Source organism: Ovis canadensis, chromosome 14, assembly GCF_042477335.2.
Source record: "Ovis canadensis isolate MfBH-ARS-UI-01 breed Bighorn chromosome 14, ARS-UI_OviCan_v2, whole genome shotgun sequence".
Classification (NCBI taxonomy): Eukaryota; Metazoa; Chordata; class Mammalia; order Artiodactyla; family Bovidae; genus Ovis; species Ovis canadensis.
The window spans coordinates 17,737,445-17,760,212 of NC_091258.1; the positions used below are offsets into that span (position 1 = coordinate 17,737,445).

General features: G+C 45.1%; 1 protein-coding gene across 2 annotated transcripts in view; it reads right to left on the reverse strand.

Moving 5' to 3' along the window:
- The window catches only part of ADAMTS18 (ADAM metallopeptidase with thrombospondin type 1 motif 18), a 151,146-nt gene that overhangs the window by 71,667 nt on the left and 56,711 nt on the right, over positions 1-22,768 (reverse strand). Inside the window, exons 4-8 of one of the 2 annotated variants that reach the window (XM_069549626.1) lie at positions 6,319-6,601; positions 3,570-3,763; positions 3,215-3,298; positions 1,534-1,693; positions 825-930 (exon numbers count right to left, since the gene is read on the reverse strand). In XM_069549626.1, coding sequence (XP_069405727.1) covers positions 825-930; positions 1,534-1,693; positions 3,215-3,298; positions 3,570-3,763; positions 6,319-6,601 — 827 coding nt within the window. Of the gene's footprint in view, positions 1-824; positions 931-1,533; positions 1,694-3,214; positions 3,299-3,569; positions 3,764-6,314; positions 6,602-22,768 lie in introns of both variants that reach the window. The other variant, XM_069549627.1, reaches the window with a different exon arrangement.

Below are 22,768 nucleotides of genomic sequence, written 5' to 3' on the forward strand. Positions count from 1 at the left end.
TCAAAGCCATTCCTCTAAGAGGGAATGGTCATTAAACCAGCACCTTAGTGTAGTTTTCCTGATATAAGAAATCCAATTGAATTGGATTTTGAACTTCAATTATTTTTAATTTCCTAAGTTTGATTTGACAGCCTATAAAAAGATAATATACATTTTCTTTGGTACATGTCAAAAGTTTTATCAAAATCTTATGATTTGTCTCCTTCATAATTTAACTATTAGGCCATGTTACTTACAGTCTGAACAACAGCAGCCTCCATTTACACACACAATGGAATGCTAAGTATCCAACAACTATCACATGTTGTTCAATAAGAGCCTTGACAATGACTGGCCCTTGGTGGGGTCCTTCTTTCAGTAAAGTGTGATCTTCCCTGGTAGCTCAGCTGGTAAAGAAACTGCCTGCATTGCAGGAGACCCTGATTCGATTCCTGGGTTGGGAAGATCCCCTGGAGAAGAGATAGGCTACCCACTCCAGTATTCATGGGCTTCCCTGGTGGCTCAGACGGAAAAGAACCCGCCTGCAATGTGGGAGACCTGGGTTTGGAAGATCCCAAGGAGAAGGGAACGGCTACCCACTCCAGTATTCTGGCCTGGAGAACTGCATGGACTGAGGAGCCCACGGGCTCCAGTCCATGGGGTCTCAAAGAGTCAGACACGACTGAGCAACTTCCACAAATGGAAAAAACAGTCAAGTACTATTGTAAACCTTATATAAGATGTGTCCTATTTATTCCACCCAGATAGATAATAATCATTAGAGCAAAGCCAATGAACCACCCAACTGGCTTTCATATAAAGCAGTGCATTGAGGGGTCACTTACTTGTGCCCTGACTCGTGAGCGATGGTGAAGGCCAGGCCAAGCCCTGTGTCCTCATTGATGGTACAGCTTCGGTACTTGCTGCACATCCCACTGATGGGGGCGAACCCTGTTGAGAGAGCAATTTCAAATCCAAAGGAAACACTCCTGATCATTTCTGATGTCCAAATGCTGTGCACACTTTTAGTTTAAAAGGTGATTTTTTTTTCTTGCAGAAAAAACGCTAAAGGTATATGGCTCTCTGTCCTCCCTTATAGATAAGAGTAGAACTTAACATTTTGTTTCTTTTTAAAGATACTTTCAGCTGAGTCCTTCAAAGTTCAAATAACTTTTTTAAAAAAGCATGCTTACTTAGGGGCACAGTTGAATGCCACAGAGAGTAGGCAGGCTCTTTTCAGCTATCCAGCTCTGCACTCAAGACGCTTTGGGAATAACCTACAACTTGCGTAGTTAAATGATAATTGATCTCATGCCTGCAGGATCATTACAAAGTTTAATAAAGAAAAACACAACAGGAATAAAGTAAAGGGGTCCCCATTCCACACTGTTCAGTTAAACAGAACAATATTCAGAGAGGGTACAATGAGGATACTCCACAATTTAAAGATTATCTCCTTAATAAGAATCCCGAGAGCCACTCACCCAACAGAAAGTTTCCAGCCTGTGCTTTTAGCTGACATGGGTGTGCATGAAGCACGTGTTCATATCATACCTAGAGTGTCACACGGTTCATTCTTCCAGGAACAGATATCAAATCCTGTGAGTAAGATAGCATGGTCATGCCTCTTGCCGTTCTTTCCAACGAGGGCAGACTGCCACTGACAGAAGCTATTCAGAGACTGGTCTGCATGATGGTTGATCAGCAATCCTCCCTACAGGAAAACCGCACAAATCAAAGTGTGGATGCGTGACAAATGTGAGAATGTCGCATCACTCCATTTGTACAGGCAAACACAGAAGCATCACGTTTCTGGGGGAAGGGTCAACGGGGAAAACACCTGAGCTAAGGTTGGACGTAATTGGTGTTTAAAACGGTTGCAGGTAAATGTTCACAATATTGGAAGTAACCACAGAGTTTCAGCAGTGTGCTTTGTGACCAGTTGTATTTCTATAACAAATAAATTGGCATCAGTTAGAAGCACCTTTGTCCGTCTCACACTGGTACCATCTTTATAGAACCGTTACTGCTTTTACAACATAATGATTACTTAGTGGCGTAAAGTTCAGTGGATCCTTCAGTTGATCATGAGGACAGAACTGATCATGGCTTGCTCACTCCTCTGTCAAAATTTCCAGGAAAGGGCTCAGCACATCATAGTTACAGTCCATCAATCAATAAACTGAAAGCTCACTGGATGGATGAAGAAACAAATAATTACAATATTCTAAAGGGTAAGCAAGGACCTACTCTTTAAATAATTTTTCAATCAAATTTTTCCTAAGAACTATTAACTTGGGCCAAGTTGAGAGTTTTTAGACAAAACCCTTAATTATCAGTGAATTAGGATGCTGCTGACTTTGAGTCCTTGGGAACAGTATAAGTAGTAAATTAGAAGTATCTCCCAAACAACATACACCTTCTCTTCTTTTCTAAAATTCTAAGAATAATTTGATACATTGTTAACCTCTGGAGCACTAGAGATCTGGCAGTTACATTCATTTTTGCCTCACCTCTGACTCTCTGCTTTGTCCATTCATTACTGGGTTTACAGATGAAGAGGAAAAAGCCTTAGGGGACTTAAAAACAGTCAGATTGGTAACTCCCACCTCAGAAAATACAGTTGTATTCAAAACACCACGAAGCAGGAGATGCTGTACAAGTTAACACTTGTTCTGCTTGCATCTCCCTGTAGCTAAGTCAAGGGCAGTTAAATATCCCTTGTTCATTTTCTGTAGTACCTAAGGTGGTGCTGGGAGACAGTAAGCTATTTACCTGAATTTTCGGATGACTTATTTTCAGCATATTTTCAAAACATCCTTTTATAATTACCCAGAATCTCCAACTTGCCAAATCCAGCGAACATTGAAATCTCTTACCAAATGTACTTTCCTTGTGAAGCCTGCATAATATTTTATAATGTCTATATTCTACTTTTTATATGCATTTTACTTTTTTGTAGCCATATTACATATGCACTTTTAATCATATTTTATATCATTGCATATCTACACATATATTGTATGTTTATATATAAATTATCATTTTGTGAGGTTTTAGTATTTAAATACACAACCCTATTGGATTGTACTTTCCTTGAGGGTAATTTGAAATTTTCAAAGTTGAGTTTCTAATGACAGTTCCATGGGGTGGCAACACAGCAGGCGTTCGCTAAGTGTACCCTGAATGGCAGAATGAATGAAAAAAAAAAAAAGAAATGAAGTGTGGCACCTACAGGATCTTGTTCCAGAAGAATGAGGCTCACCACGACAATGTTTATATCACTTCCAATGGTCCCATCTTTAAAGAGGCTGGAAACCTGTTGAAATGAATTGAAATCAGAGAAAAGTTAAAAAAAAATTTTTTTTTTCATTTCCAAAACTGCAAGGGAAGATCAATAAGACATATTTATGAGCAAGTATGCATTGATTTGGCCAAATATATTTATGTAGGAAGCCAATTTCCTTCCGACTTAATCTTTTTCAGTACAGTCACGTGGCTGCGTCTGCTGTTTAACTCATGCACGGGAATTCCACGATTCTGAGCTGACTCAGGGAGGCAGAAGGCTGGGGTCCTGCCTGTCGCCGTACCATGTTCATGACCGTGAGAATGTACGTGGTGACGTTGGCCTTGCCGTGCTTCTCCACCATCTTCTTGTCTGCCACCACAAGGGTTTCCACGTTGAGGCCCTTCTGTGACTTGCCAGCTGACCTTCTGGGCCGTCCCGAGCTCCCATATTCATCGAACCTGAGATAGGTGTCCTCTGTGGGAGGCTTAGGGGCATCTGCAAGGAACAGAAGAGCATTTGGAAGGGCCATCAGCAGAGACCAGCGGGGGAGACAGACAGACATCTAAACCAGGGGAGGAGGGAGACACGTAAGGAGCACTTCACTCGTCTCCTGGCAGATGATGCCGCTGCACCTGTTCTGGGACTTTGGACCTAATCTGTGGTCAAGAGAGACTCTTTCAGTAGAAGGTGCAATGGGTGGACAGGCAAATGGATTGAGCAACTCAAAAGTGCTCTCCAAAGAGTCAAAGAAAAGCAGCTACAATTCTAGCTGGAAGCGTGGGTCAAGAAAAATCAGTATTGTGGGAAGAATCTTTAAAAACATACAATGCGCATTTTATTTCATTGCTTAGAAACTGCGGACACAGACATTTTCCTTTGCTTCTGAATTCATTATCACACTTTGTATTGCTGTTGTTCTTGTTCAGTCAGTCGCTAAGTCATGTCTGACTCTCGGCAACTCCATAGGTTACAGCAGGCCAGGATTCCCTGTCCTTCATTATCTCCCAGAATTTGCTCAATGTCATGTCCATTGAGTTGGTGATGCTATCCAACCATCTCATCCTCTGCTGCCCCTTCTTTTTTTCTATATACAGTTTGTATATTATTTTCTAACTGAAGCTTACAAATATGTATCCTGTAGAATGCTGCCCACGTTCTTGTTTCATCAAGACAAACTTTAATATAGAACAAAATTAGTGGTCAATAGGACTCTTTGACCCAATATTAATTTAGTTGCTGTGGAAACAGAATGGTCAGAAGTGATATTTTTAAATTCTATTAAATGCTTTGTAATAGATTAGGTGCAGGCATGGATATTGGCCATAGTGTCTGAGCAGAGACCTCAAAGTACCTGTTAGATTAGGCACTATCCCTTTAGTTAACAGACAGTGACAGATTCAAGGGTTGCTGGCTGGGAAAGCTCAGGACTGTATGTACTATAGATCCATGTAATACTGTAACAACTGGTACAGTCATTATAGTGAAGTCAGCTCTCCATAGAGAAAAATGAAATGATCAAATCATTTAGAGCTCGATTTAAAACCTTAACTGGCCATTTTGATACATGACTCTGAGTTTCAGTTTCCTTATCTGTGAAATGAATATAATATCTAATCATAAAGTTGCTTTAAAGAATAGCTTTTATATTTCATATCAAGTGTGTGTCATTGCCTCTGTGAATATCATCACTATCCTTAATACCACTAGTATTACAAATTCATGCCAAATAGATGTTCCTTAAAAAGGATATTTCAGTAATACCAAATCCCCGAAACCAATTAAAGTGCTAGACAGTGTCTTTCACGACCTCTAGTGATCACCCGCTTCCTCTGCTCCTGGGTACCACCCAGCTGCCCTGTCCAACGACATAGTCACAGGCTGCTCAAGGCTCCTGAGACTCTGAAATGTGGCTGGTGCCACGGAAGGAATGGGCTTTTAAATTTTGTTTAATTTTTATTGTTTATTTTATATTTAAAAGACCGTATTTGATTCAGCTCTTGAAAAAACTTTATATATGGAACAACTTGACTGTGTATGTCTACTTTTCACCTTTAAGTTTTATAAAATCTAGATACAGATTAAGCATTTCTGGTGAGAATTTACTGTCCGATTTGGAATTGTTCTCTGTAAAATGAATAGATTTCTAAAATTTAATATGAAAAAGAATATAAAATACATCATTTAAATTGGTACTTCATTGGTTATATTGATGACATACTGAGATGATATTTTGTATATATTGGGTTAAATAAAATATATCATTCATGCTAATTTACCTACTTAAGCATTTTTTAATGTGTCTATTAGAAAATTTAAAATTACATATGGGGCTGATGTTATATTTCTGTTGGACATTGCTGGTATGGAAAATGCAGATGGTTGTGCCCAGGTCACAAGCCAAGTCCAAGACTCCCTATGTTCCATCGCCACCTCCGATCAGGTGCCAATATTCTCGTTAACTGGGAAGGCTGTTGAGTTAGTCGCTCAGTCATGCCTGACTCTCTGCAACCCCAGGGACTGTAGCCCGCCAGGCTCCTCTGTCCATGGAATTCTCCAGGTAAGAGAACAGCATCTGGAGCGGGCTGCCAGTCCCTTCTCCAGGGCATCTTCCCGACCCAGGGATTGAACCCGTGTGTCTTGCATTGCAGGCAGATTCTTCACCATCTGAGCCACCAGGGAAGATTCAAATCTTCAAAAAGAATACCTAACCACACCTGGGAATTCACCTCTGATCTCTCTCATCATTTGGAAGACTAGGTCCTTTTCTCATGCAGAAAAGATGCAGAAACTATAATAATATTGGGACATACAATTAAAAAGATATTAAAAGAGGGGAAAAAATCTTTCCAGTTTAACTGAAAAAAAAAAAAAAAAGGATCACCTAGTTTTTGTCTGACAGGAGTGATTTCTGGCTCATCTCCAAGATTAACTTCAGTGGGGGCTGAGCATAGCCCAGTTTTATCCTGCAAAGTCAGCACACCCAGTGATGCTTGGGAAAACCCGTCGAGCGCCCAGAGAGGAAGAGAACAAGAAAAGGTTTCCTTACATACATTTCTTGCGTCGTCCACAAAAATGCTGCGTTTGCAACCTTCCATGATGCTGTTCTCTCTCTGGACTCCAAGAGGTGTGGGGAGTGTGACTTGGGGGGTGACCCGCAGGGTTCCGGCCAGAGCGCAGGTAGCCTTGGCAACGCCGGACCTTCTCCTCCGCCGTCCTTTTGTACAGCACGTGAGGATGGTGGCCTGCGGGGGAGCTGTAGTTGTGTTCCTGGGCCAGGAGTTGAGGTAATGGCGAGATGAGGAATTCATTCTTGTGTGTCCTTATGAGGCCTGACTAAAACGCCAAACACAAAGGAAACATTAGGGATTCCTTGCATCCCTGTTTTGCGTGTGTAGATGCTCAGCAACTTCCTGTGTGCAGGCGTCGCCGTAAGTACTGGGCACAGGCTGTGTCATTTTATCTGCACCATGAGCAGCTGCAACTGTTCTTACCCCCATTTCACAGGTGAGAAAACTGATGCTAAGACAGTAAGTAGGAAAGCTAGTATCGGTACCTAGAATTCTCTACTTAGTTGGCAGTGCTGTTAACTTCTATTCTAGGCAGCTAATCTCGATGTTTGGGACTGAAGGTCTGAGTCATGAGACATTCTGGGATTCTCCACACTTAGGACAGGGCAGATACCATAGTCAACACTGGACACAGTGGCGTATTTAAAAACAGCCCCACCCTCCAAGAGCTTATGGTATAGACAGTAAAAACAGAGACATTCCATCTTGACTTCATAAGTGCTCAAAAAAAGAACTAGCAAGGATGGGAGAGAGAGGAGTGAGTGACTCTTGGTTATCTTCAAGTGAGGGTCTGGGGAATCTGAAGGGTTACTCCAACATGGAGAGACAGACGAGCTAAATCAGGAAGAAAGAGGAGACCGGGACAAGCCCATCCAATCACAACGTCACTTTCAAGTTCACGGCACAATATGTCTTTATACATGAAATTTCAGACAATACACCCCTGCCTTTCCCCCCACATGCGCTGTACTCTCCCTTCTCTGCATTTGTTCAGAATTTCCCTGATCCCCAGGCACTGCTGCAAAAAGTGTGGTCTATGGACCAGCAGCTTCAGCCTCACCAGCACGCTGGTTAGAACTGTGGACTCTCAGGTCTCTCCCCAGACCTGCTGACTCAGAATTTCTATAGATCCCTGGGTGGTCTGTCTGCCCGGTAACCCTTGAGAAGCACCGCCACAGGCCAGCAGGGCTTCCCAGGTGGCCCTAGTGGTGAAGAACCCGCCTGCCGACGCAGGAGACATAAGAGCTGCGGGTTCGATCCCTGGGTCGGGAAGATCCCCTGGAGGAGGCGTGGCAACCCACTCCAGTATTCTTGCCTGGAGAACCCCATGGACAGAGGAGCCTGGCGGGCTGCAGTCCATGGGGTTGCAAAGAGTCAGACACGACTGAAGCGACTTAGCACGTATGCACACACGCAAAACACAGGCCAGGAGCTCTTAAACTCTGTTGAACGTAGGAATGCCTGCAGATCTTAAATATGTGCCCACACACATACCAGGTCACTCACTCCCAGGCGGAATGTCATCCTATCAAAGAGCGACTCTCTTGTGATTCACGCATCAGAATTGTTTAAAATGCCTCCCAACGTACAAACGAGTTTATGACCTAGGTCCTACCTTCCTCAGGTGCAAAACAGAGAGAAATTTTCCTGCCCAGACCACCTAATAAGGGGAGATAAAGTAACCACTGCAGAAACCCTTTACACAATTTCAGTCCCAGTTTAGATGATTGATGATGATGAGTGATTGAATTAACCCACATTCACTGAGCGCCAGCGAGGTGCTACACACTTGGGTAAGGGCTAACACGCACCTGTGCAGGAAATACACACGCACACCCACGCAGAGCATGCGGCCTACTGGGGAGTCAGGCGCAATATGTAAGGGGGTGCTGGGGTGAGGGCAGGTTACCAAGGGAACAGAGAGAGGTGTGGGGGGCATCACCAGGGGTGTCCCCAGGCCGTACTGTAACCCTCTGTTAGGATCCAGTTTCTCCCTCCTAAAAGGAGCCCCAGCATGTGTGTGTGATCCTGATTTTCCTTGCAGTTTAGGAGTCCGCTGCCTTCTTAAAGACTGTCTCGAGGGGACTTCCCTGGTGGTCCAGCGGCTAAGAGTCTGTACTTCCACTGCAGGGGGCAGAGGCTCGATCCCTGGTCAGAGACTAAGATCCCACCTGCCACGCAGTGCTGCCAAAAAATGAAAAACATCCCCAAACAATACAAAACAAACCCCGCCAACAGACAAAGAACAAAGACCGCCTTATGGTCTGCTGTGCCAGCATGTCGCTTTCCTTTGTTCAGCAGATACACGCTGAGTATCTAACTCATAGCCCAGATCCAGGCCTTGGCACGAAGAGAAGAGGCAGAAAGTCAGGACACAGTCCACACTCATGCTCTCGTGGAGATGATGGGACAATTAATCAGCAACAAAAATTTGAGGAGGTAAAATCTCACGACCCCAGAAATCCTGCCCCCACGCTGCACCTTCACTCAGGATGGATCTCAGTGCAGTTAGCCCTCTCTGCCCAGCCCAGTGCCAGGCTGCAGGCGTGCTCCTCCCTCGTTTGCGCACTCTATCACAGCTTCCAAATGCCCCTCGTCTTCTCCACTACGGTCCCCCGACACCGGCCAGCATCCTCAGCCAAGAGCATCAGCTCACCTCACAGGTGCTGACATCCATCTCAGACCTATTCCCTTTCCCCGGGTCACAGACCCCTCTATCATCTGCCTCCTCTGGAGCCTGGCAGCTGGGTCTGCCCTCCTCTCCTTCCTACCGTTCTGAACAGGACACTTCTGTGACTTCTTGAATCAGCAAATGCTTTCACCTGAAGGGGTGAAAGCAGCATTTGCCACCCCCAAATGCACCTCCTGGGCATAAGGATTAGCTTGAGCTGGTTAAACAGCAGACATCAGAGGAGCTCTGGGCAGTGAGCAGATGGGAGCCTTTTCTGAGAGCATTTCCCTTCAAAGGGAAATCTCCATGTGTCGGGCCAGGGGTGGGGGCTCCCTCTTCTACCAGGAAGGAAAGGTTGACTGCGACTCCAGAAACTTTTATCTGCTGAGAAGGTTCTGCTTTAAATGTGTGTAATAACCATACCCTTACTTACTGGGCTTTGCCAGGCTCACGTAACTGCCACCCACCCTGTTCTTTCTTTGGTCTTTAGGTATTTAAGGGGGGTGGTTTGGGTCTTCTGGGGGAATTATTCAGCTTTCCTGGGTCTCTCATGTACACAGGAGGTATGTGAAGTGAAGTGTTGGCTGGTCAGCCGTGTCTGATGCTTTACAACCTATGGACTGTAGCCCACCAGACTCCTCTGTCCATGGGATTCTCCAGGCAAATACTGGAGTGGGTTGCCATGCCCTTCTCCAGGGGATCTTCCCAACCCAGGGATCGAACATGGGTCTCCTGCATTGCAGGCAGATTCTTTACTGTCTGAGCTACCAGGGAAGCCTATATACATGTTATTAAATATCTATCTGCCTTTTTTCCTATTAATCTGTCCTTTATTACAATGAGGGTGGGGTGGGGTGGGGGGTGGTTGTTGGTCACAACCAAGAACCTAGAGGGGTAAAGGGAAAATTCTTTTCATTGTCTACACACTCTTAATCAATTTTGCACGTCCTTTTCCTTTGCCCAGCCACCTTCTTCCCCCAGAGACTCACTGGTGTGCCCTTCTGGTGCTTTTTGCTTTTGTCTCAGATTAAACAACATCTTCCCAGAGAGACAGGAGTCAGCACCCTATTGAAAACTACCCTTCCCCATTTCCAGCTACGGTTTATGTGCTGTGCATCCATCTTCAATGAAGGAAACAAAGAAGACGCAACCTTCCTATCACCTCTGACAGAGTTTTAACATCCACATTGTATATGGGCATTCCCGGTGTACGCCACAAATCATCAGTCAATAAATAAATGGCTATCAGGCCACAGGCATGTGCTGAATAAGTGAACAAGTGACCTGAAAAATCTCAGAATGGAGCGGATGCTGAAGCTGGGCATGCCAATATCCTCCTCCCTTTCCAGTCAGGGAAACCAGAGCTAGGAAGTGACATGCTCAAACTCATAAACACCATGAACTCTTTCTCTATTGCAGATGTTGTAAGCAGACTGATTATGGGTTTCCCAGAGAAAGAGAACCAGGCGTGGCTTTCTTGACATAAGGGAAGCCATTTTGGCCTAGGGCATTTTGTGATCTAAGCCCAGTCACCCTGCTTGCCCTTGAACAGGTCTTGGTAGTCAATGATCTTACAGGAATCAAGAAAGGCAGGCGGTCAAACAATACTGCAGTGACAAAGCAGGCTCTCAGCTCCTCCTCAAGGGGTATGTATAACCTTTATCTTTGAGGTCCCTGGGATTGAAGGCCCCCACCCAGGTGCAGGATGGAATGGTGACGTTGGGCCTCTTGACTTCAATCAACTAAAGCATGGACCTTGGCTTCAAGGTCCATGAATTCTTCTCTGCCCAAGCTCCCTCATGAATAAGCATGTACCATTAGCTTCTGAATTCTTCTCTGCCCAAGCTCCCTCATGAATATGCATGCACCATTAGCTTCAAATTCTCCAGTTTTGCTGTTCAGGGAAAGATCCCTGCAGAGAAGGCAATGGCACCCCACTCCAGTACTCTTGCCTGGAAAATCCCATGGATGGAGGAGCCTGGTAGGCTGCAGTCCATGGGGTAGCACAGAGTCGGACACGACTGAAGGAACTTAGCAGCAGCAGCAACAACAAAATCCCTGATGCTTTGGGAAAGATCCCTAGTGTGCTCCTTACTTGCTGCAAATAATAATAAATCCTTCCTTCTCCCCATCTTCTCCCAACGTGGCTGGGACTACTGGCTGGATATCCACCAAGAGGCAAACCCAGTTTTGGGGGAACAATGTGAAGCCAGGAGCCCCCCACCCCTGGAACCCCTATTTAAACCTCAAGGCCACCTATGGGGCATTCAGCTGGAAGTCCAGGTGGAATTCAGGCCCCCTTTCCGAGCAGGGCCCTCACATCTAAGCCCCGGCACCCAGTGAAGACAAAAGACCCCACTTACAGCCCAGACGACAGAGTGAACAGCTAAAGAGGAAAAAAAAAATAGAGAACTATCCATGAAGGCCCTCCAGCCTTACTAACTTCCTGACTTGGTTCAACTCATATCAAAGGCTTAAGCCACTCAACTGCCTTAACTGGAGGAACCGGTTTGGAAGCTTTCTCTTTACTCTGTATTTCCTGAGAACTGTGGGCATCTCAAATGTAGAGTGACTTCTAAGAAAGCAATTTAAAAAAAAATAACCTCTTATATCGGGACCAACACAGCCCTCCATATTTAACCCAGTTTTGGGTGGCAAGAACAGAACTCCAGAGCAATTCTTTACAACAAAACAAGGATTTTACAGGGCTGCATGTTAAGGAAGACAAATATTCCTTTCTGGGAGTTTAGTCTCATGGAAAATAATGGAGTCTAACCAAAAATACTTTTTATGGTTTAAAACATAAACCTAGTACCTCGAAGAGGAGCCACCTATTTAACTATAGAATGTGTGAAGCATTTTGAGTGACTGAACACATGCGATGTTTTTGATGAAATGAGGCCTGGAAGACAAGACCTCTGGTCCCAACAGGCTTCCAATTAAATGGGCAAAGCAGGGGTGAAACGGGAAGATCACAAGCAAACATTCCGTCGTGTCCAGCGTGGAGGGAAAAAAAGCAGCATCCTGTGAGTGAGAGTCGCTCAGTCGTGTCCGACTCTTTGCAACCCCATGGACTATACAGTTCACGGAATTCTCCAGGCCAGAATACTAGAGTGGGTAGCCTTTCCCTTCTTCAGGGGATCTTTCCAACCCAGGGATCGAGCTCGCGTCCCTGGCATTGCAGGTGGATTCTTTACCAGCTGAGTGACAAGGAAAGTCCATGATTCTACGGGAGAGATAAGATCAAAGAGTGAGCAGAGAGGAGAGACCGATTTTGGAAGTTAAAAAAATTTTTTTTAATTGAAATACAGTTGATTTTCAATATTTTGGGTGCAGAGCAAAGTGATTGAGTAATATACATATGCATACACACACACACACACGCACATATGTATGTGTGTGTGTTCAGTTGCTCAGTCACGTCCAACACTTTGTGACCCTATGCACTGTAGCCTGCCAGACTCCTCTGCCTATGGAATTTCCCAGGCAAGAATACTGCAGTGGGTGGGTGTCCAGTCCTTGGAGGAGGCACGGCAACCCACTCCAGTACTTTTGCCTGGAGAATCCTGTGGACAGAGGAGCCTGGAGGACTCCAGTCCATAGGGTCGCAAAGAGTCGGGCAGGACTGAAGTGAAAGCATGCGCCCACAGTAAATGCGAACACAAAAAAAGAGAGTCATGGCTTTTAAAAAAGAAAATTAGGGACAGAGAGGATATGAGGAATAGAAAGACAGGCTCCAGGTGAAAAGCTGTGGATCCGTTTCCGGTCCCGTGGCCAGAGAAGAGTCCAAGTCTGATGACACGATACGGACAGCATATGGACCCTAACAACTTCCTCAGCTCTCTACAAAGTGCGTCATTCTAAGAAACTAAAATAGAATTTTCTGCCATCTGCCTCTACACACGCAGAGCTGATTTAACAGACAACTGGGACAAGCCCTCACATGTGGACACATTTTGAAAAAAGAATGTGTGTTCAGGATTCCACATTACTGTCAAAGGGGGGAAAAGTCTCCCATACTTTGGGACAAAAAAAAACACCCCAAAATAGTTATGTCAACAAAAATCTATCATTTCTCATCCATTCACTGATATTAATATGAACATCAGCAGGACTCCAACACAAATACAATGTGGAAGGGGATTTATGCTTTTCAGATTCGTATCCACAGCAATCTTTCTTCAGAAATCTGTAAAGCCCAGTCCATCAACATTTAATCAGATACCACCAACACCCTCACATTGCTCACAGCCTGGAGACGGGGGTACGAAGCTAACAAGAGCGCCGACACACAGCATTTTCAACCCGGTGAAGTGCCCTTTCCAGCTGTTATCTCCTGAGGAAGTTTACACACCTCTCAAGAACAAACCCCTCATTTCCCAAGTCCAAGATTTGTAAAAGGAGAGTAATAGCATCTCCCTTGGCAGGTTTTCAGAGAATTAACTGAGTTAATACTTTTAAAGTGCTAAAAGCAGTGCCTGGCGCAGAAAACACTCAAAGTGTGTTTACTGTTACAATGATTATATTTGATCAGATGAGGGAAGAGAGCCTTTTTCTAAGTGTGTATTATAACTGTTCCCTTCAATTGGACCTGCAGTTCTGGGAAGTGCTATCAGTGTTCTGCTGTTGATGGAAACAATGAAAGGACGAAACGCACACATGCTCAAAAACGCGCTCAGTTTGAGTGAGTAGTCATGATCTGCGTTTCAACATTTATACATTAATCCAAGTGGTTTAATCACGATCAGTAGATACTCTCCCCGCCACCCCATCAGCCTTTCTGGCCCCATCTGGAGGACCATTTCACCGTTTTCTGCATACCAGACACTCTGCAAAGCACTCTACCTGCAAAATCTCATCGCACTCCCACGACAGTTCTGTCTGATGGGTGCTTTACCTCTCGTATCCAGGGCTATCTGAGCACTCAACCTTTCCTCAGTCTTAAACACTCATCCTATTTGTGGCCGTTTAGTTCTTTCAGTCGTGTCCGACTCTTTGCAACTCTAGGGACTGTAGGCCACCAGGCTGCTCTGTCCATGGGGTTTTCCAGGCAAGAGTACTGGACTGGGTTGCCGTGTGCTCCTGCAGGGGATCTTTATGACCCAGGGATTAAAGCCATGTCTCCTGCATTGGCAGGAGGTTTTACTTCCCACAGAGCCACCAAGGAAGCACACACATCCTATTAGGAGTCAGGGAAAGTTCCAGAAACACTGAATTGAAATGTACTGAGAGTACAACTCAGATGCTCACACACACACACACACACACACACACACACACACACAGGTAAACAGGTAAAGTGATGGGCATATAAACTTAATCGGGGGAACAACTACGGCACAGCCACGGATGTCAGGGTATGTAGTGCTCACTCTTTGGGAGAGGTATACACAGATTAATAAGGAAAAGAAACCATATCTTCCCAGCCCTTCAGACAGCTAATTGTGCTCAGTCGTGTCTAACTCCGTGACCCTTTGGACTGTAGCCTGCCAGGCTCCTCCATCGATGGGAATTTTCGGGCAAGAATACTGGATTGGGTTGCCACTTCCTCCTCCAGAGGATCTTCCTAACCCAGGAATCAAGCCCACGTCTCCTTCACCTCCTGCCCTGCCGGCGGATTCTTTACCCCTGAGCCACCGGGCAAGCCTATACGTTGACAAGCGACAGGAAGGACAGATGACGAAGCCGCATGGCCCTTACAAGCGGTCATGAAGATCAAGGCAGGAGCCATCTGACAGCCTCGCGTCACGGGACCCTCTGTTCCAGGCCGCCCTCAAGAATCAGATCATCTCAAAGGAAGCTTAAGGAAGCATGCCATTTGGCAAGCACGGGACTGCTGTAACGGCTGTTGGGGAATTGTGAGGGCCCAAGTGGAGAGAGCTGGCACGTGTGGGTTTCATAGAAACCAGACTTGCTGCAAACTTCACATGGAACCATGTGGCCAGCCCTTGCCCCACATCACCAGAGGCTTTGGTGCTGTGTCTGCTGGTAACAGTCCTCCTCCTTCACACATCGCGTCAGCATCCTCTGGAAGATGGGGGAGGAGAGTAGGCTAAATGTCTGGGAGGAGATGCTCAGAACTAACACCCAACTTGTGTTTTTAATGGCAATTTCAGAATCGAAATCTGTGTTCCCAAGCTCAATACTCCCTCTTCTTCAAACAGCACCCTACCGACCTGCACATTTCTGTCGCATTCACAATTCTCACAACACTGACCTTAGCACTCCAGCTCAGTCCTGTTTCACCCCAGGTGGAGGGCTCAAGCAGCAGTCTCCTATTTCACCACGCTGTTGGCAATCCCTACCCTCTTCTGTTCTGAACACACTTTTCTCAAGCATCAGTTTGAAGAGGTTCACATTCAAGCTGTTATCACAAGATAAGTGCTGGAACAAGGAATGTGAGATTCACACCACTTTAGTCTAGTCCACTCTAAAGAGCAAAGATGGACGGGTCATGGTGAAGAGGTCTGACAACACATGGTCCACTGGAGAAGGGAACGGCAAACCACTTCAGTATTCTTGCCTGGAGAACCCCATGAACAGTATGAAAAGGCAAAAAGATAGGACACTGAAAGAGGAACTCCCCAGGTTGGTAGGTGCCCAATATGCTACTGGAGATCAGTGGAGAAATAAACCCAGAAAGGATGAAGGGATGGAGCTAAAGCAAAACAACACCCAGTTGTGGATGTGACTGGTGATGAAAGTAAAGTCTGATGCTGTAATAAATGTTAGGTCCATGAATCAAGCCAATTGGAAGTGGTCAAACAGGAGATGGGGGGGTCATGTTTGGGAACGCATGTAAGAATTAAAGATTTTAAAATTAAAAAAATAAATAAATAAAAAATTAAAAAAGATATTAAAGATCTCAATAAATATGCAAAAAAAAAAAAAGAGTGAATGTCAACATTCTAGGAATCAGCGAACTAAAATGGACTGGAATGGGTGAATTTAACTCAGATGACCATTATATCTACTACTGCGGGCTGGAATCCCTCGGAAGAAATGGAGTAGCCATCATGGTCAACAAAAGAGTCCAAAATGCAGTACTTGGATGCAATCTCAAAAATGAAAGAATGATCTCTGTTCGTTTCCAAGGCAAACCAAGGTAATCCAAGTCTATGCCCCAACTAGAAATGCTGAAGAAGTTGAAGTTGAATAGTTCTATGAAGACCCAAAGACTTTCTAGAACTAACACCCAAAAAGGATCCCCTTTTCACTATACGGGCCTGGTAATGCAAAAGTGGGAAGTCAAGAGATACCTGGAGTAACAGGGAAATTTGGCCTTGGAGTATGGAATGAAGCAGGGCAAAGGCTAAGTTTTGCAAAAAAAAAAAAAAAAAAAAAACGCACTGGTCATAGCAAACATCCTCTTCCAACAACACAAGAGAAGACTCTACACATGGACATTACCAGATGGTCAATACCAAAATCAGATTGATTATATTATTTGCAGCCAAAGATGGAGAAGCTCTATACAGTCAGCCAAAACAAGATTAGGAGCTGACTATGGCTCAAATCATGAACTCCTTATTGCCAAATTCAGACTGAAACTGAAGAAAGTAGGGAAAACCACTAGACCATTCAGGTATGACCTAAATCAAACAAACCCCTTACAGTGGAAGTGAGAAACAGATTCAAGGGGTTAGATCTGATAGACAGAGTGCCTGAAGAACTATGGATGGAGGTTCAAGACATTTTACAGGAGACAGGGATCAAGACCATCCCCAAAAGAGAGAAATGTGAAAAGGCAAATGGCTGTCTGAGAAGGCCTTACAAATAGCTGAGAAAAGAAGAGGAGTGAAAGGCAAAGAAGAAAGGAAAGATATACCCATTTGAATGCAGAGTTCCAAAGAATAGCAAGAAGAGACAAGAAAGCCTTCCTCAGTGATCAGTGCAAAGAAATAGAGGAAAACGATAGAATGGGAAAGACTAGAGATCTCTTCAAGAAAATTAGAGATACCAAGGGAACAGTTCATGCAAAGATGGGCTCAATAAAGGACAGAAGTGGTATGGACCTAACAGAAGCAGAAGATATTAAGAAGAGGGGGCAAGAATACACAGAAGAACTGTACAAAAAGAACTTCACAACCAAGATAACCACAATGGTGTGATCACTCACCTAGAGCCAGACATCCTGGAATGTGAGGTCAAGTGGGCCTTATGAACAAAGCTAGTAGAGGTGATGGAATTCCAGTTGAGCTATTTCAAATAAAAGATGATGCTGTGAAAGTGCTGCACTCAATATGCCAACAAATTTGGAAAACTCAGCAGTGGCCACAGGACTGGAAAAGGTCCATTGTCATCCCAATTCCAAAGAAAGGCGATGCCAAAGAATGTTCAAACAATTGCACTCATCTCAAACACTAGAAAGGTAATGCTCAAAATTCTCCAAGCCAGGTTTCAACAGTATGTGAATCAAGAACTTCCAGATGTTCAAGCTGGATTTAGAAAAGGCAGAGGAACCAGAGACCAAATTGCCAACATCTGCTGGATCATCGAAAAAGCGAGAGTTCAAGAAAAACATCTACTTCTGCTTTACTGACTACGCCAAAGCCTTCAACTGTGTGGATTACAAAAAACTGTGGAAAATTCTTGAATAGGTGGGAATACCAGACCACCTGACTTGCCTCCTGAGAAATCTGTATGCAGGTCAAGAAGCAACAGTTAGAACTGGACATGGAACAACAGACTGGTTCCAAATCAGGAAAGGAGTACGTCAAGGCTGTATATTGTCACCCTGCTTATTTTACTTATATGCAGAGTATATCATGAGAAATGCTGGGCTGGATGAAGCACAAGCTGGAATCAAGACTGCCTGGAGAAATATGAATAACCTCAGACACCACACTTATGGCAGAAAGTGAAGAAGAACTAAAGAGCCTCTTGATAAAAGTGAAAGAGGAGAGTGAAAAAGTTGGCTTAAAGCTCAACATTCAGAAAACTAAGATCATGGCATCCCGTCCCATCACTTCATGGGAAATAGATGGGGAAACAGTGGAAAGAGTGACAGACTTTATTTTCTTGGGCTCCAAAATCACTGCAGACAGTGACTGAAGCCATGAAATTAAAAGAACATGCTCCTTGGAAGAAAAGTTATGACCAACCTAGACAGAATATTAAACAGCAGAGACATTACTTTGCCAACAAAGGTCTGTCTAGTCAAAGCTATGGTTTTTCCAGTAGTCACGTATGGATGTGAGAGTCGGACCATAAAGAAAACTGAGCACCGAAGAATTAATGCTTTTCAACTGTGGTGTTTGAGAGTCCCTTGGACTCCAAGGAGATCCAACCAGTCTATCCTAAAGGAGATCAGTCCTGAATATTCATTGGAAGGACTGATGCTGAAGCTGAAACTCCAATACTTTGGCCACCTGATGCAAAGAGCTGACTCATTAGAAAAGACTCTGATGCTGGGAAAGATTGAAGGTGGGAGGAGAAGGGGACAACAGAGGATGAGGTGGTTGGATGGCATCACGGACTCAATGGACATGAGTTTGGGTTAGCTCTGGGAGTTGGTGATGGACAGGGAGGCCTGGAGTGCTGTGGTCCGTGGGGTTGTGAAGCTCAGCCCATGCCTGAGCGACTGAACTGATCTGAACTCTAAAGCCATCCCTCAGTGGCCTGTCTATTCACCTGCCACCCTCTTCTACTGAACTGCAGGTACGATGGCTGCATTGCTCATCCATCAACGAGACAGCCCACCCTTCCCAGGGCTGTGGTGAGTGCTGTCTGGTTTGTTTCAAATGATCTCTTCTCAGCTACTTCACTTCATTTCATGTTTTTTTGCCTAAGGGTGATCTCTTCAAACTCTTCCATAAACACAAATCCGACCTTGTCATTCTTCATTTCAGTTTCATTTTTTTGTACAGTCCTGATCCCTACTTGATGGTCCATCGTGTAGCTGTCTGTGTATCTGTTTATTGTCTGTTTTTCCTATTAGCTTCCTAAAGCCTAGGTCTTGTCTCTCTCTTGCTAATTTTCATGTGACCAGTGTTTACCACACAACTGTAACAGTGAAAGTGTTAGTCACTCAGTCGTGTCTGACTCCTTGTGACCCTGTGGACTAGCCCACCAGGGTCCTCTGTCCGTGGGATTCTCCAGGCATGAATACCGGAGTGGGTTGCCATTTCCTTCTTCAGCGGATCTTCCTGACCCAGGGATCAAACCTGGGTCTCCCACACTGCAGGCAGACTCTTTACCATATGAGCCAGCAGTGCTCAGTAAATACTGGCCAAAAATTTCATCTGGTTTTCCAGTCCAATGTTACCAAAATCTGAATGAACTTTTTGGACAAGCCAATGGTGGCGTTAGTGGTATAGAACCCACCTGCCAATGCAGGAGACATAAGAGACACAGGTTCTGTTCCTCAGCCAGGAAAATCCTCTGGAGGAGGAAATGGAAACCTGCTCCTCTATTCTTGCCTGGAGAATTTCATCGACAGAGGAGCCTGGTGGGCTACAGTCCATGAGACAGCAAAAAGTGGGACAAGACTGAGCACACACACACAGCATTGTGGAACTAATGAGCTAGAAACAAGGCAACATGCTTGGCACTGTGAGAGACAAAACATAAATAAATAAAACAAGTAAGACACTGATGCCTGCACTCAAGGATGTGCGGCTGCAACAGGAGACAAACATGTCACCGATTACCTAGATGTGTCCTTTTCCTTATTTACCTCCTGGCTCGCCTCTCAAGCAGGCTTCTCGCCATCCTGCAAGGAATAAGAGAAGACAGAAAATTCTGTGGGAATAGAAAGTCTGGGGACACCAACTCTGAGGATAATATTCCAACTCTTGTATTGGACAGTGAGGGATGGTTGAAGATTCTGAAGGAAAAAACTCTAAGGACTGATCTGTGGAATAGAAAACTGGCTGGACCCAAGATGTCAGGACTCTTGGCCTCGTGTAACAGTGAAGGGAAAACTGACTTGATCCGTTGTATTCTGCCTGGCATTATTGTGAAATATCCCAAAAATTTAGACAAGAAGTGAGCCCACATTAGCTGACATCTACCTAGTTTGTCAATTCTTATTATACACCATCTTTGGCTTTGGATTTCTTTTTCATTTTTCAAAGAGCCTAAATATTACAGCTAGAGGTATTCCGGTATTGAAACCTAAACTCTCAGGATCAATTAAGATGAATATTTTCATATAACGTTAGTATCCCAGGCTATCAAAAATTTAATTCCTCACTATCTGAATATAACGAATATATTATTGGTATCTTTTGCTATTTAAATTATCACTATCCGAATTTACTTGGTTTCTGAGTTTGGAGAGTAATGCATTTATGCGGTGGTGGTGGTGGTGGTTTACTCACTAAGTCGTGGCTGACTCCTGCGGCCCCATGGATTGTAGCCCGCCAGGCTCCTCTGTCCATGGGATTCACCAGGCAAGAATACTAGAGCGGGTTGCCATTTCCTTTCCCAGGGGATCTTCCCGACCCAGGAATTAAACCTGGGTTTCCTGCATGGCGGGCAGATTCTTTACCAACTGAGCTATGAAGGAAGCCCAGTGTATTTATGTAGCTGGTGCTTAATACATGTTTGCTGCAAAACAGTGATTTTCCTACAAGGAACACTTGACAGGGGTCTCATGACTCAGCTGGAGCTGTATAAATAACGTCCACTGTATTGCAAGACAGCGGAGCAACCATTTCTGGAATAAGTGATGCTCCTCCATTCCCAAGGCCTGCTGATGCACAGCATCAGGGAGACACATGTTTTTACTTGTTTCTATAGTGGTGATCGTTAATGTCAAGCTCTCCGCCCCACCTTTCCTTGCCTCCCTTGGAACTGACAGCATCCATTTGTTACAAAGACAGCTGGAGCTGGAAGCCATGCCAGTAACCAGCTGTTGGTGACAGTGATGAAGTCTGCTACGTGGCAGCATCCCATTGGACAGCTGCACAGAGGAGCCGGATGATTGACAGGACTTCCCAAGTTCCCCTGGCGGTGGGGTGTAAGAGCCAGGGGTGGGCACCATATTGGAAACGCCTGGTCCCAATTCTCCTCCACTATTCATCTTCTCCTTTCCCTCCTCACCCCCTACCTTAAGGTAAAACCAAGGAAAATAACCACAGGGTTATGGGATGGTAGCGATCGTGTACTTCATCCTCCTGGATTTACAGGGAAAGGAAATGAGGTCGAGGGGGAACAAAGGGAGTACCCCAGATCGCACCACTTAGGAGCAGCATGTTTTTCTGCTTCTCATCACCTTCGCGAAGAGATGAGACTTAAGGGCCCTTCCACATCTGAAAGTCTACTCTTTTGATCAGTTGGTATGACACGCAGGGGGCTTCCCTGGTGGCTCAGCAGTAAAGGGTGAGCCTGCCGACGCAGGAGACGTGTGTTTGAACCCTGAGTCGGGAAGGTCCCCTGGAGAAGGAAATGGCAGCCCACTCCAGTACTCTTCCCTGGGAAATCCCATGGACAGAGAAGCCTGGCAGGACACAGTCCACAGGGTCACAAACGTGTGGGACATGACTGAGCAACTAAACAACGTGTGACATGCAGGTAACTTACTGTCGTGCTGAAAACAACTTCTGCGTAAGATCGCATAAGCTGGCTGGAGAGCCTGGCACACACGGGAGAGTAAACGTGTTTACTGAGAGTAGTAATAGTTTAGTCGCTAAGCCGCGTCCGACTCTTGCGACCCCATGGACTGTAGCCCACCAGGCTCCTCTGTCCATGGGATTCTCCAGGCAAGAATACTGGAGTGGATTGCCATTTCCTTCTCCAGGAGACCTTCCTGACCCAGGAATTGAACCTGGGTCTCTTGAACTGCAGGCAGATTCTTTACCAACTGAGCTATGAGGGAAGCCCGTTTTCTGATGGTGCTAATATCAGAGCCCATTCACAGCCCTGAGATCTGATCTTCAACCTGGCTGAACACTCAGCTTAAAGATGTAGACACCTGTCCCCAACTTAGCCCTTCTATAGTCTAAATTTCTAGAGTCTGAAAAGCAATCTTCTAGAACACTTTTCCAGTTTATTACAGTCTCCATCATCCCCACTGTCCCATGTCTTGTAACACCAACAGCCTGGCTCCTGCGGGCATCTGGCTTTGTGACCTCTGCCCTAATCCAATTTACACTCAACGTGCAGCTTCTGTAAAGAGTCGGGCCTTGTTTTCCAAAGCACTTCTTTTTCCTTATTTCGTATCTGCCCAGTCCCCTAGCACAATGCTAACTCCCCATACAAGCCTATTCAGGAAAACACCTGCTTATAAAGAGTCTGTGTCTGACTCTTTGCAACCCCATGGTCTATACAGTCCATGGAATTCTCCAGGCCAGAATCCTGGAGTGGGTAGCGTTCCCCTTCTCCAGGGGATCTTCCCAACCCAGGGATCGAACCCAGGTCTCCTGCATTGCAGGCGGATTCTTTACCAGCTGAGCCAGCAGGGAAACCCGATAAAGAGTCTATATCGAGGAGAAAAGAAAAAGACCTGGGATTCTGAGTCTGGTCTGGTTACAGAGTTCTGAGTCTTATCTGGTTTCTGTAACCTTGGACCATTTGCATGACTTATCTTAGTCTTAGTCTCCTCATCTGTAAAATGAGAACAACACAGAATTCTGTTTTTCAGCATTGCCTGGGGTGCCGCTAGGAAACGCCTGGAGGGCACACTGCGTGCTGACAGATATCCGTGAAGAGACCAACGCACGGTCCCTGTTCACGCGAGGCAGGTAGGCAAACACGGCCTTCTTAGAAAACTGGAATAGAAGCCTCGTTTATTTACTGTGTGAGGTCTGGGAGTTT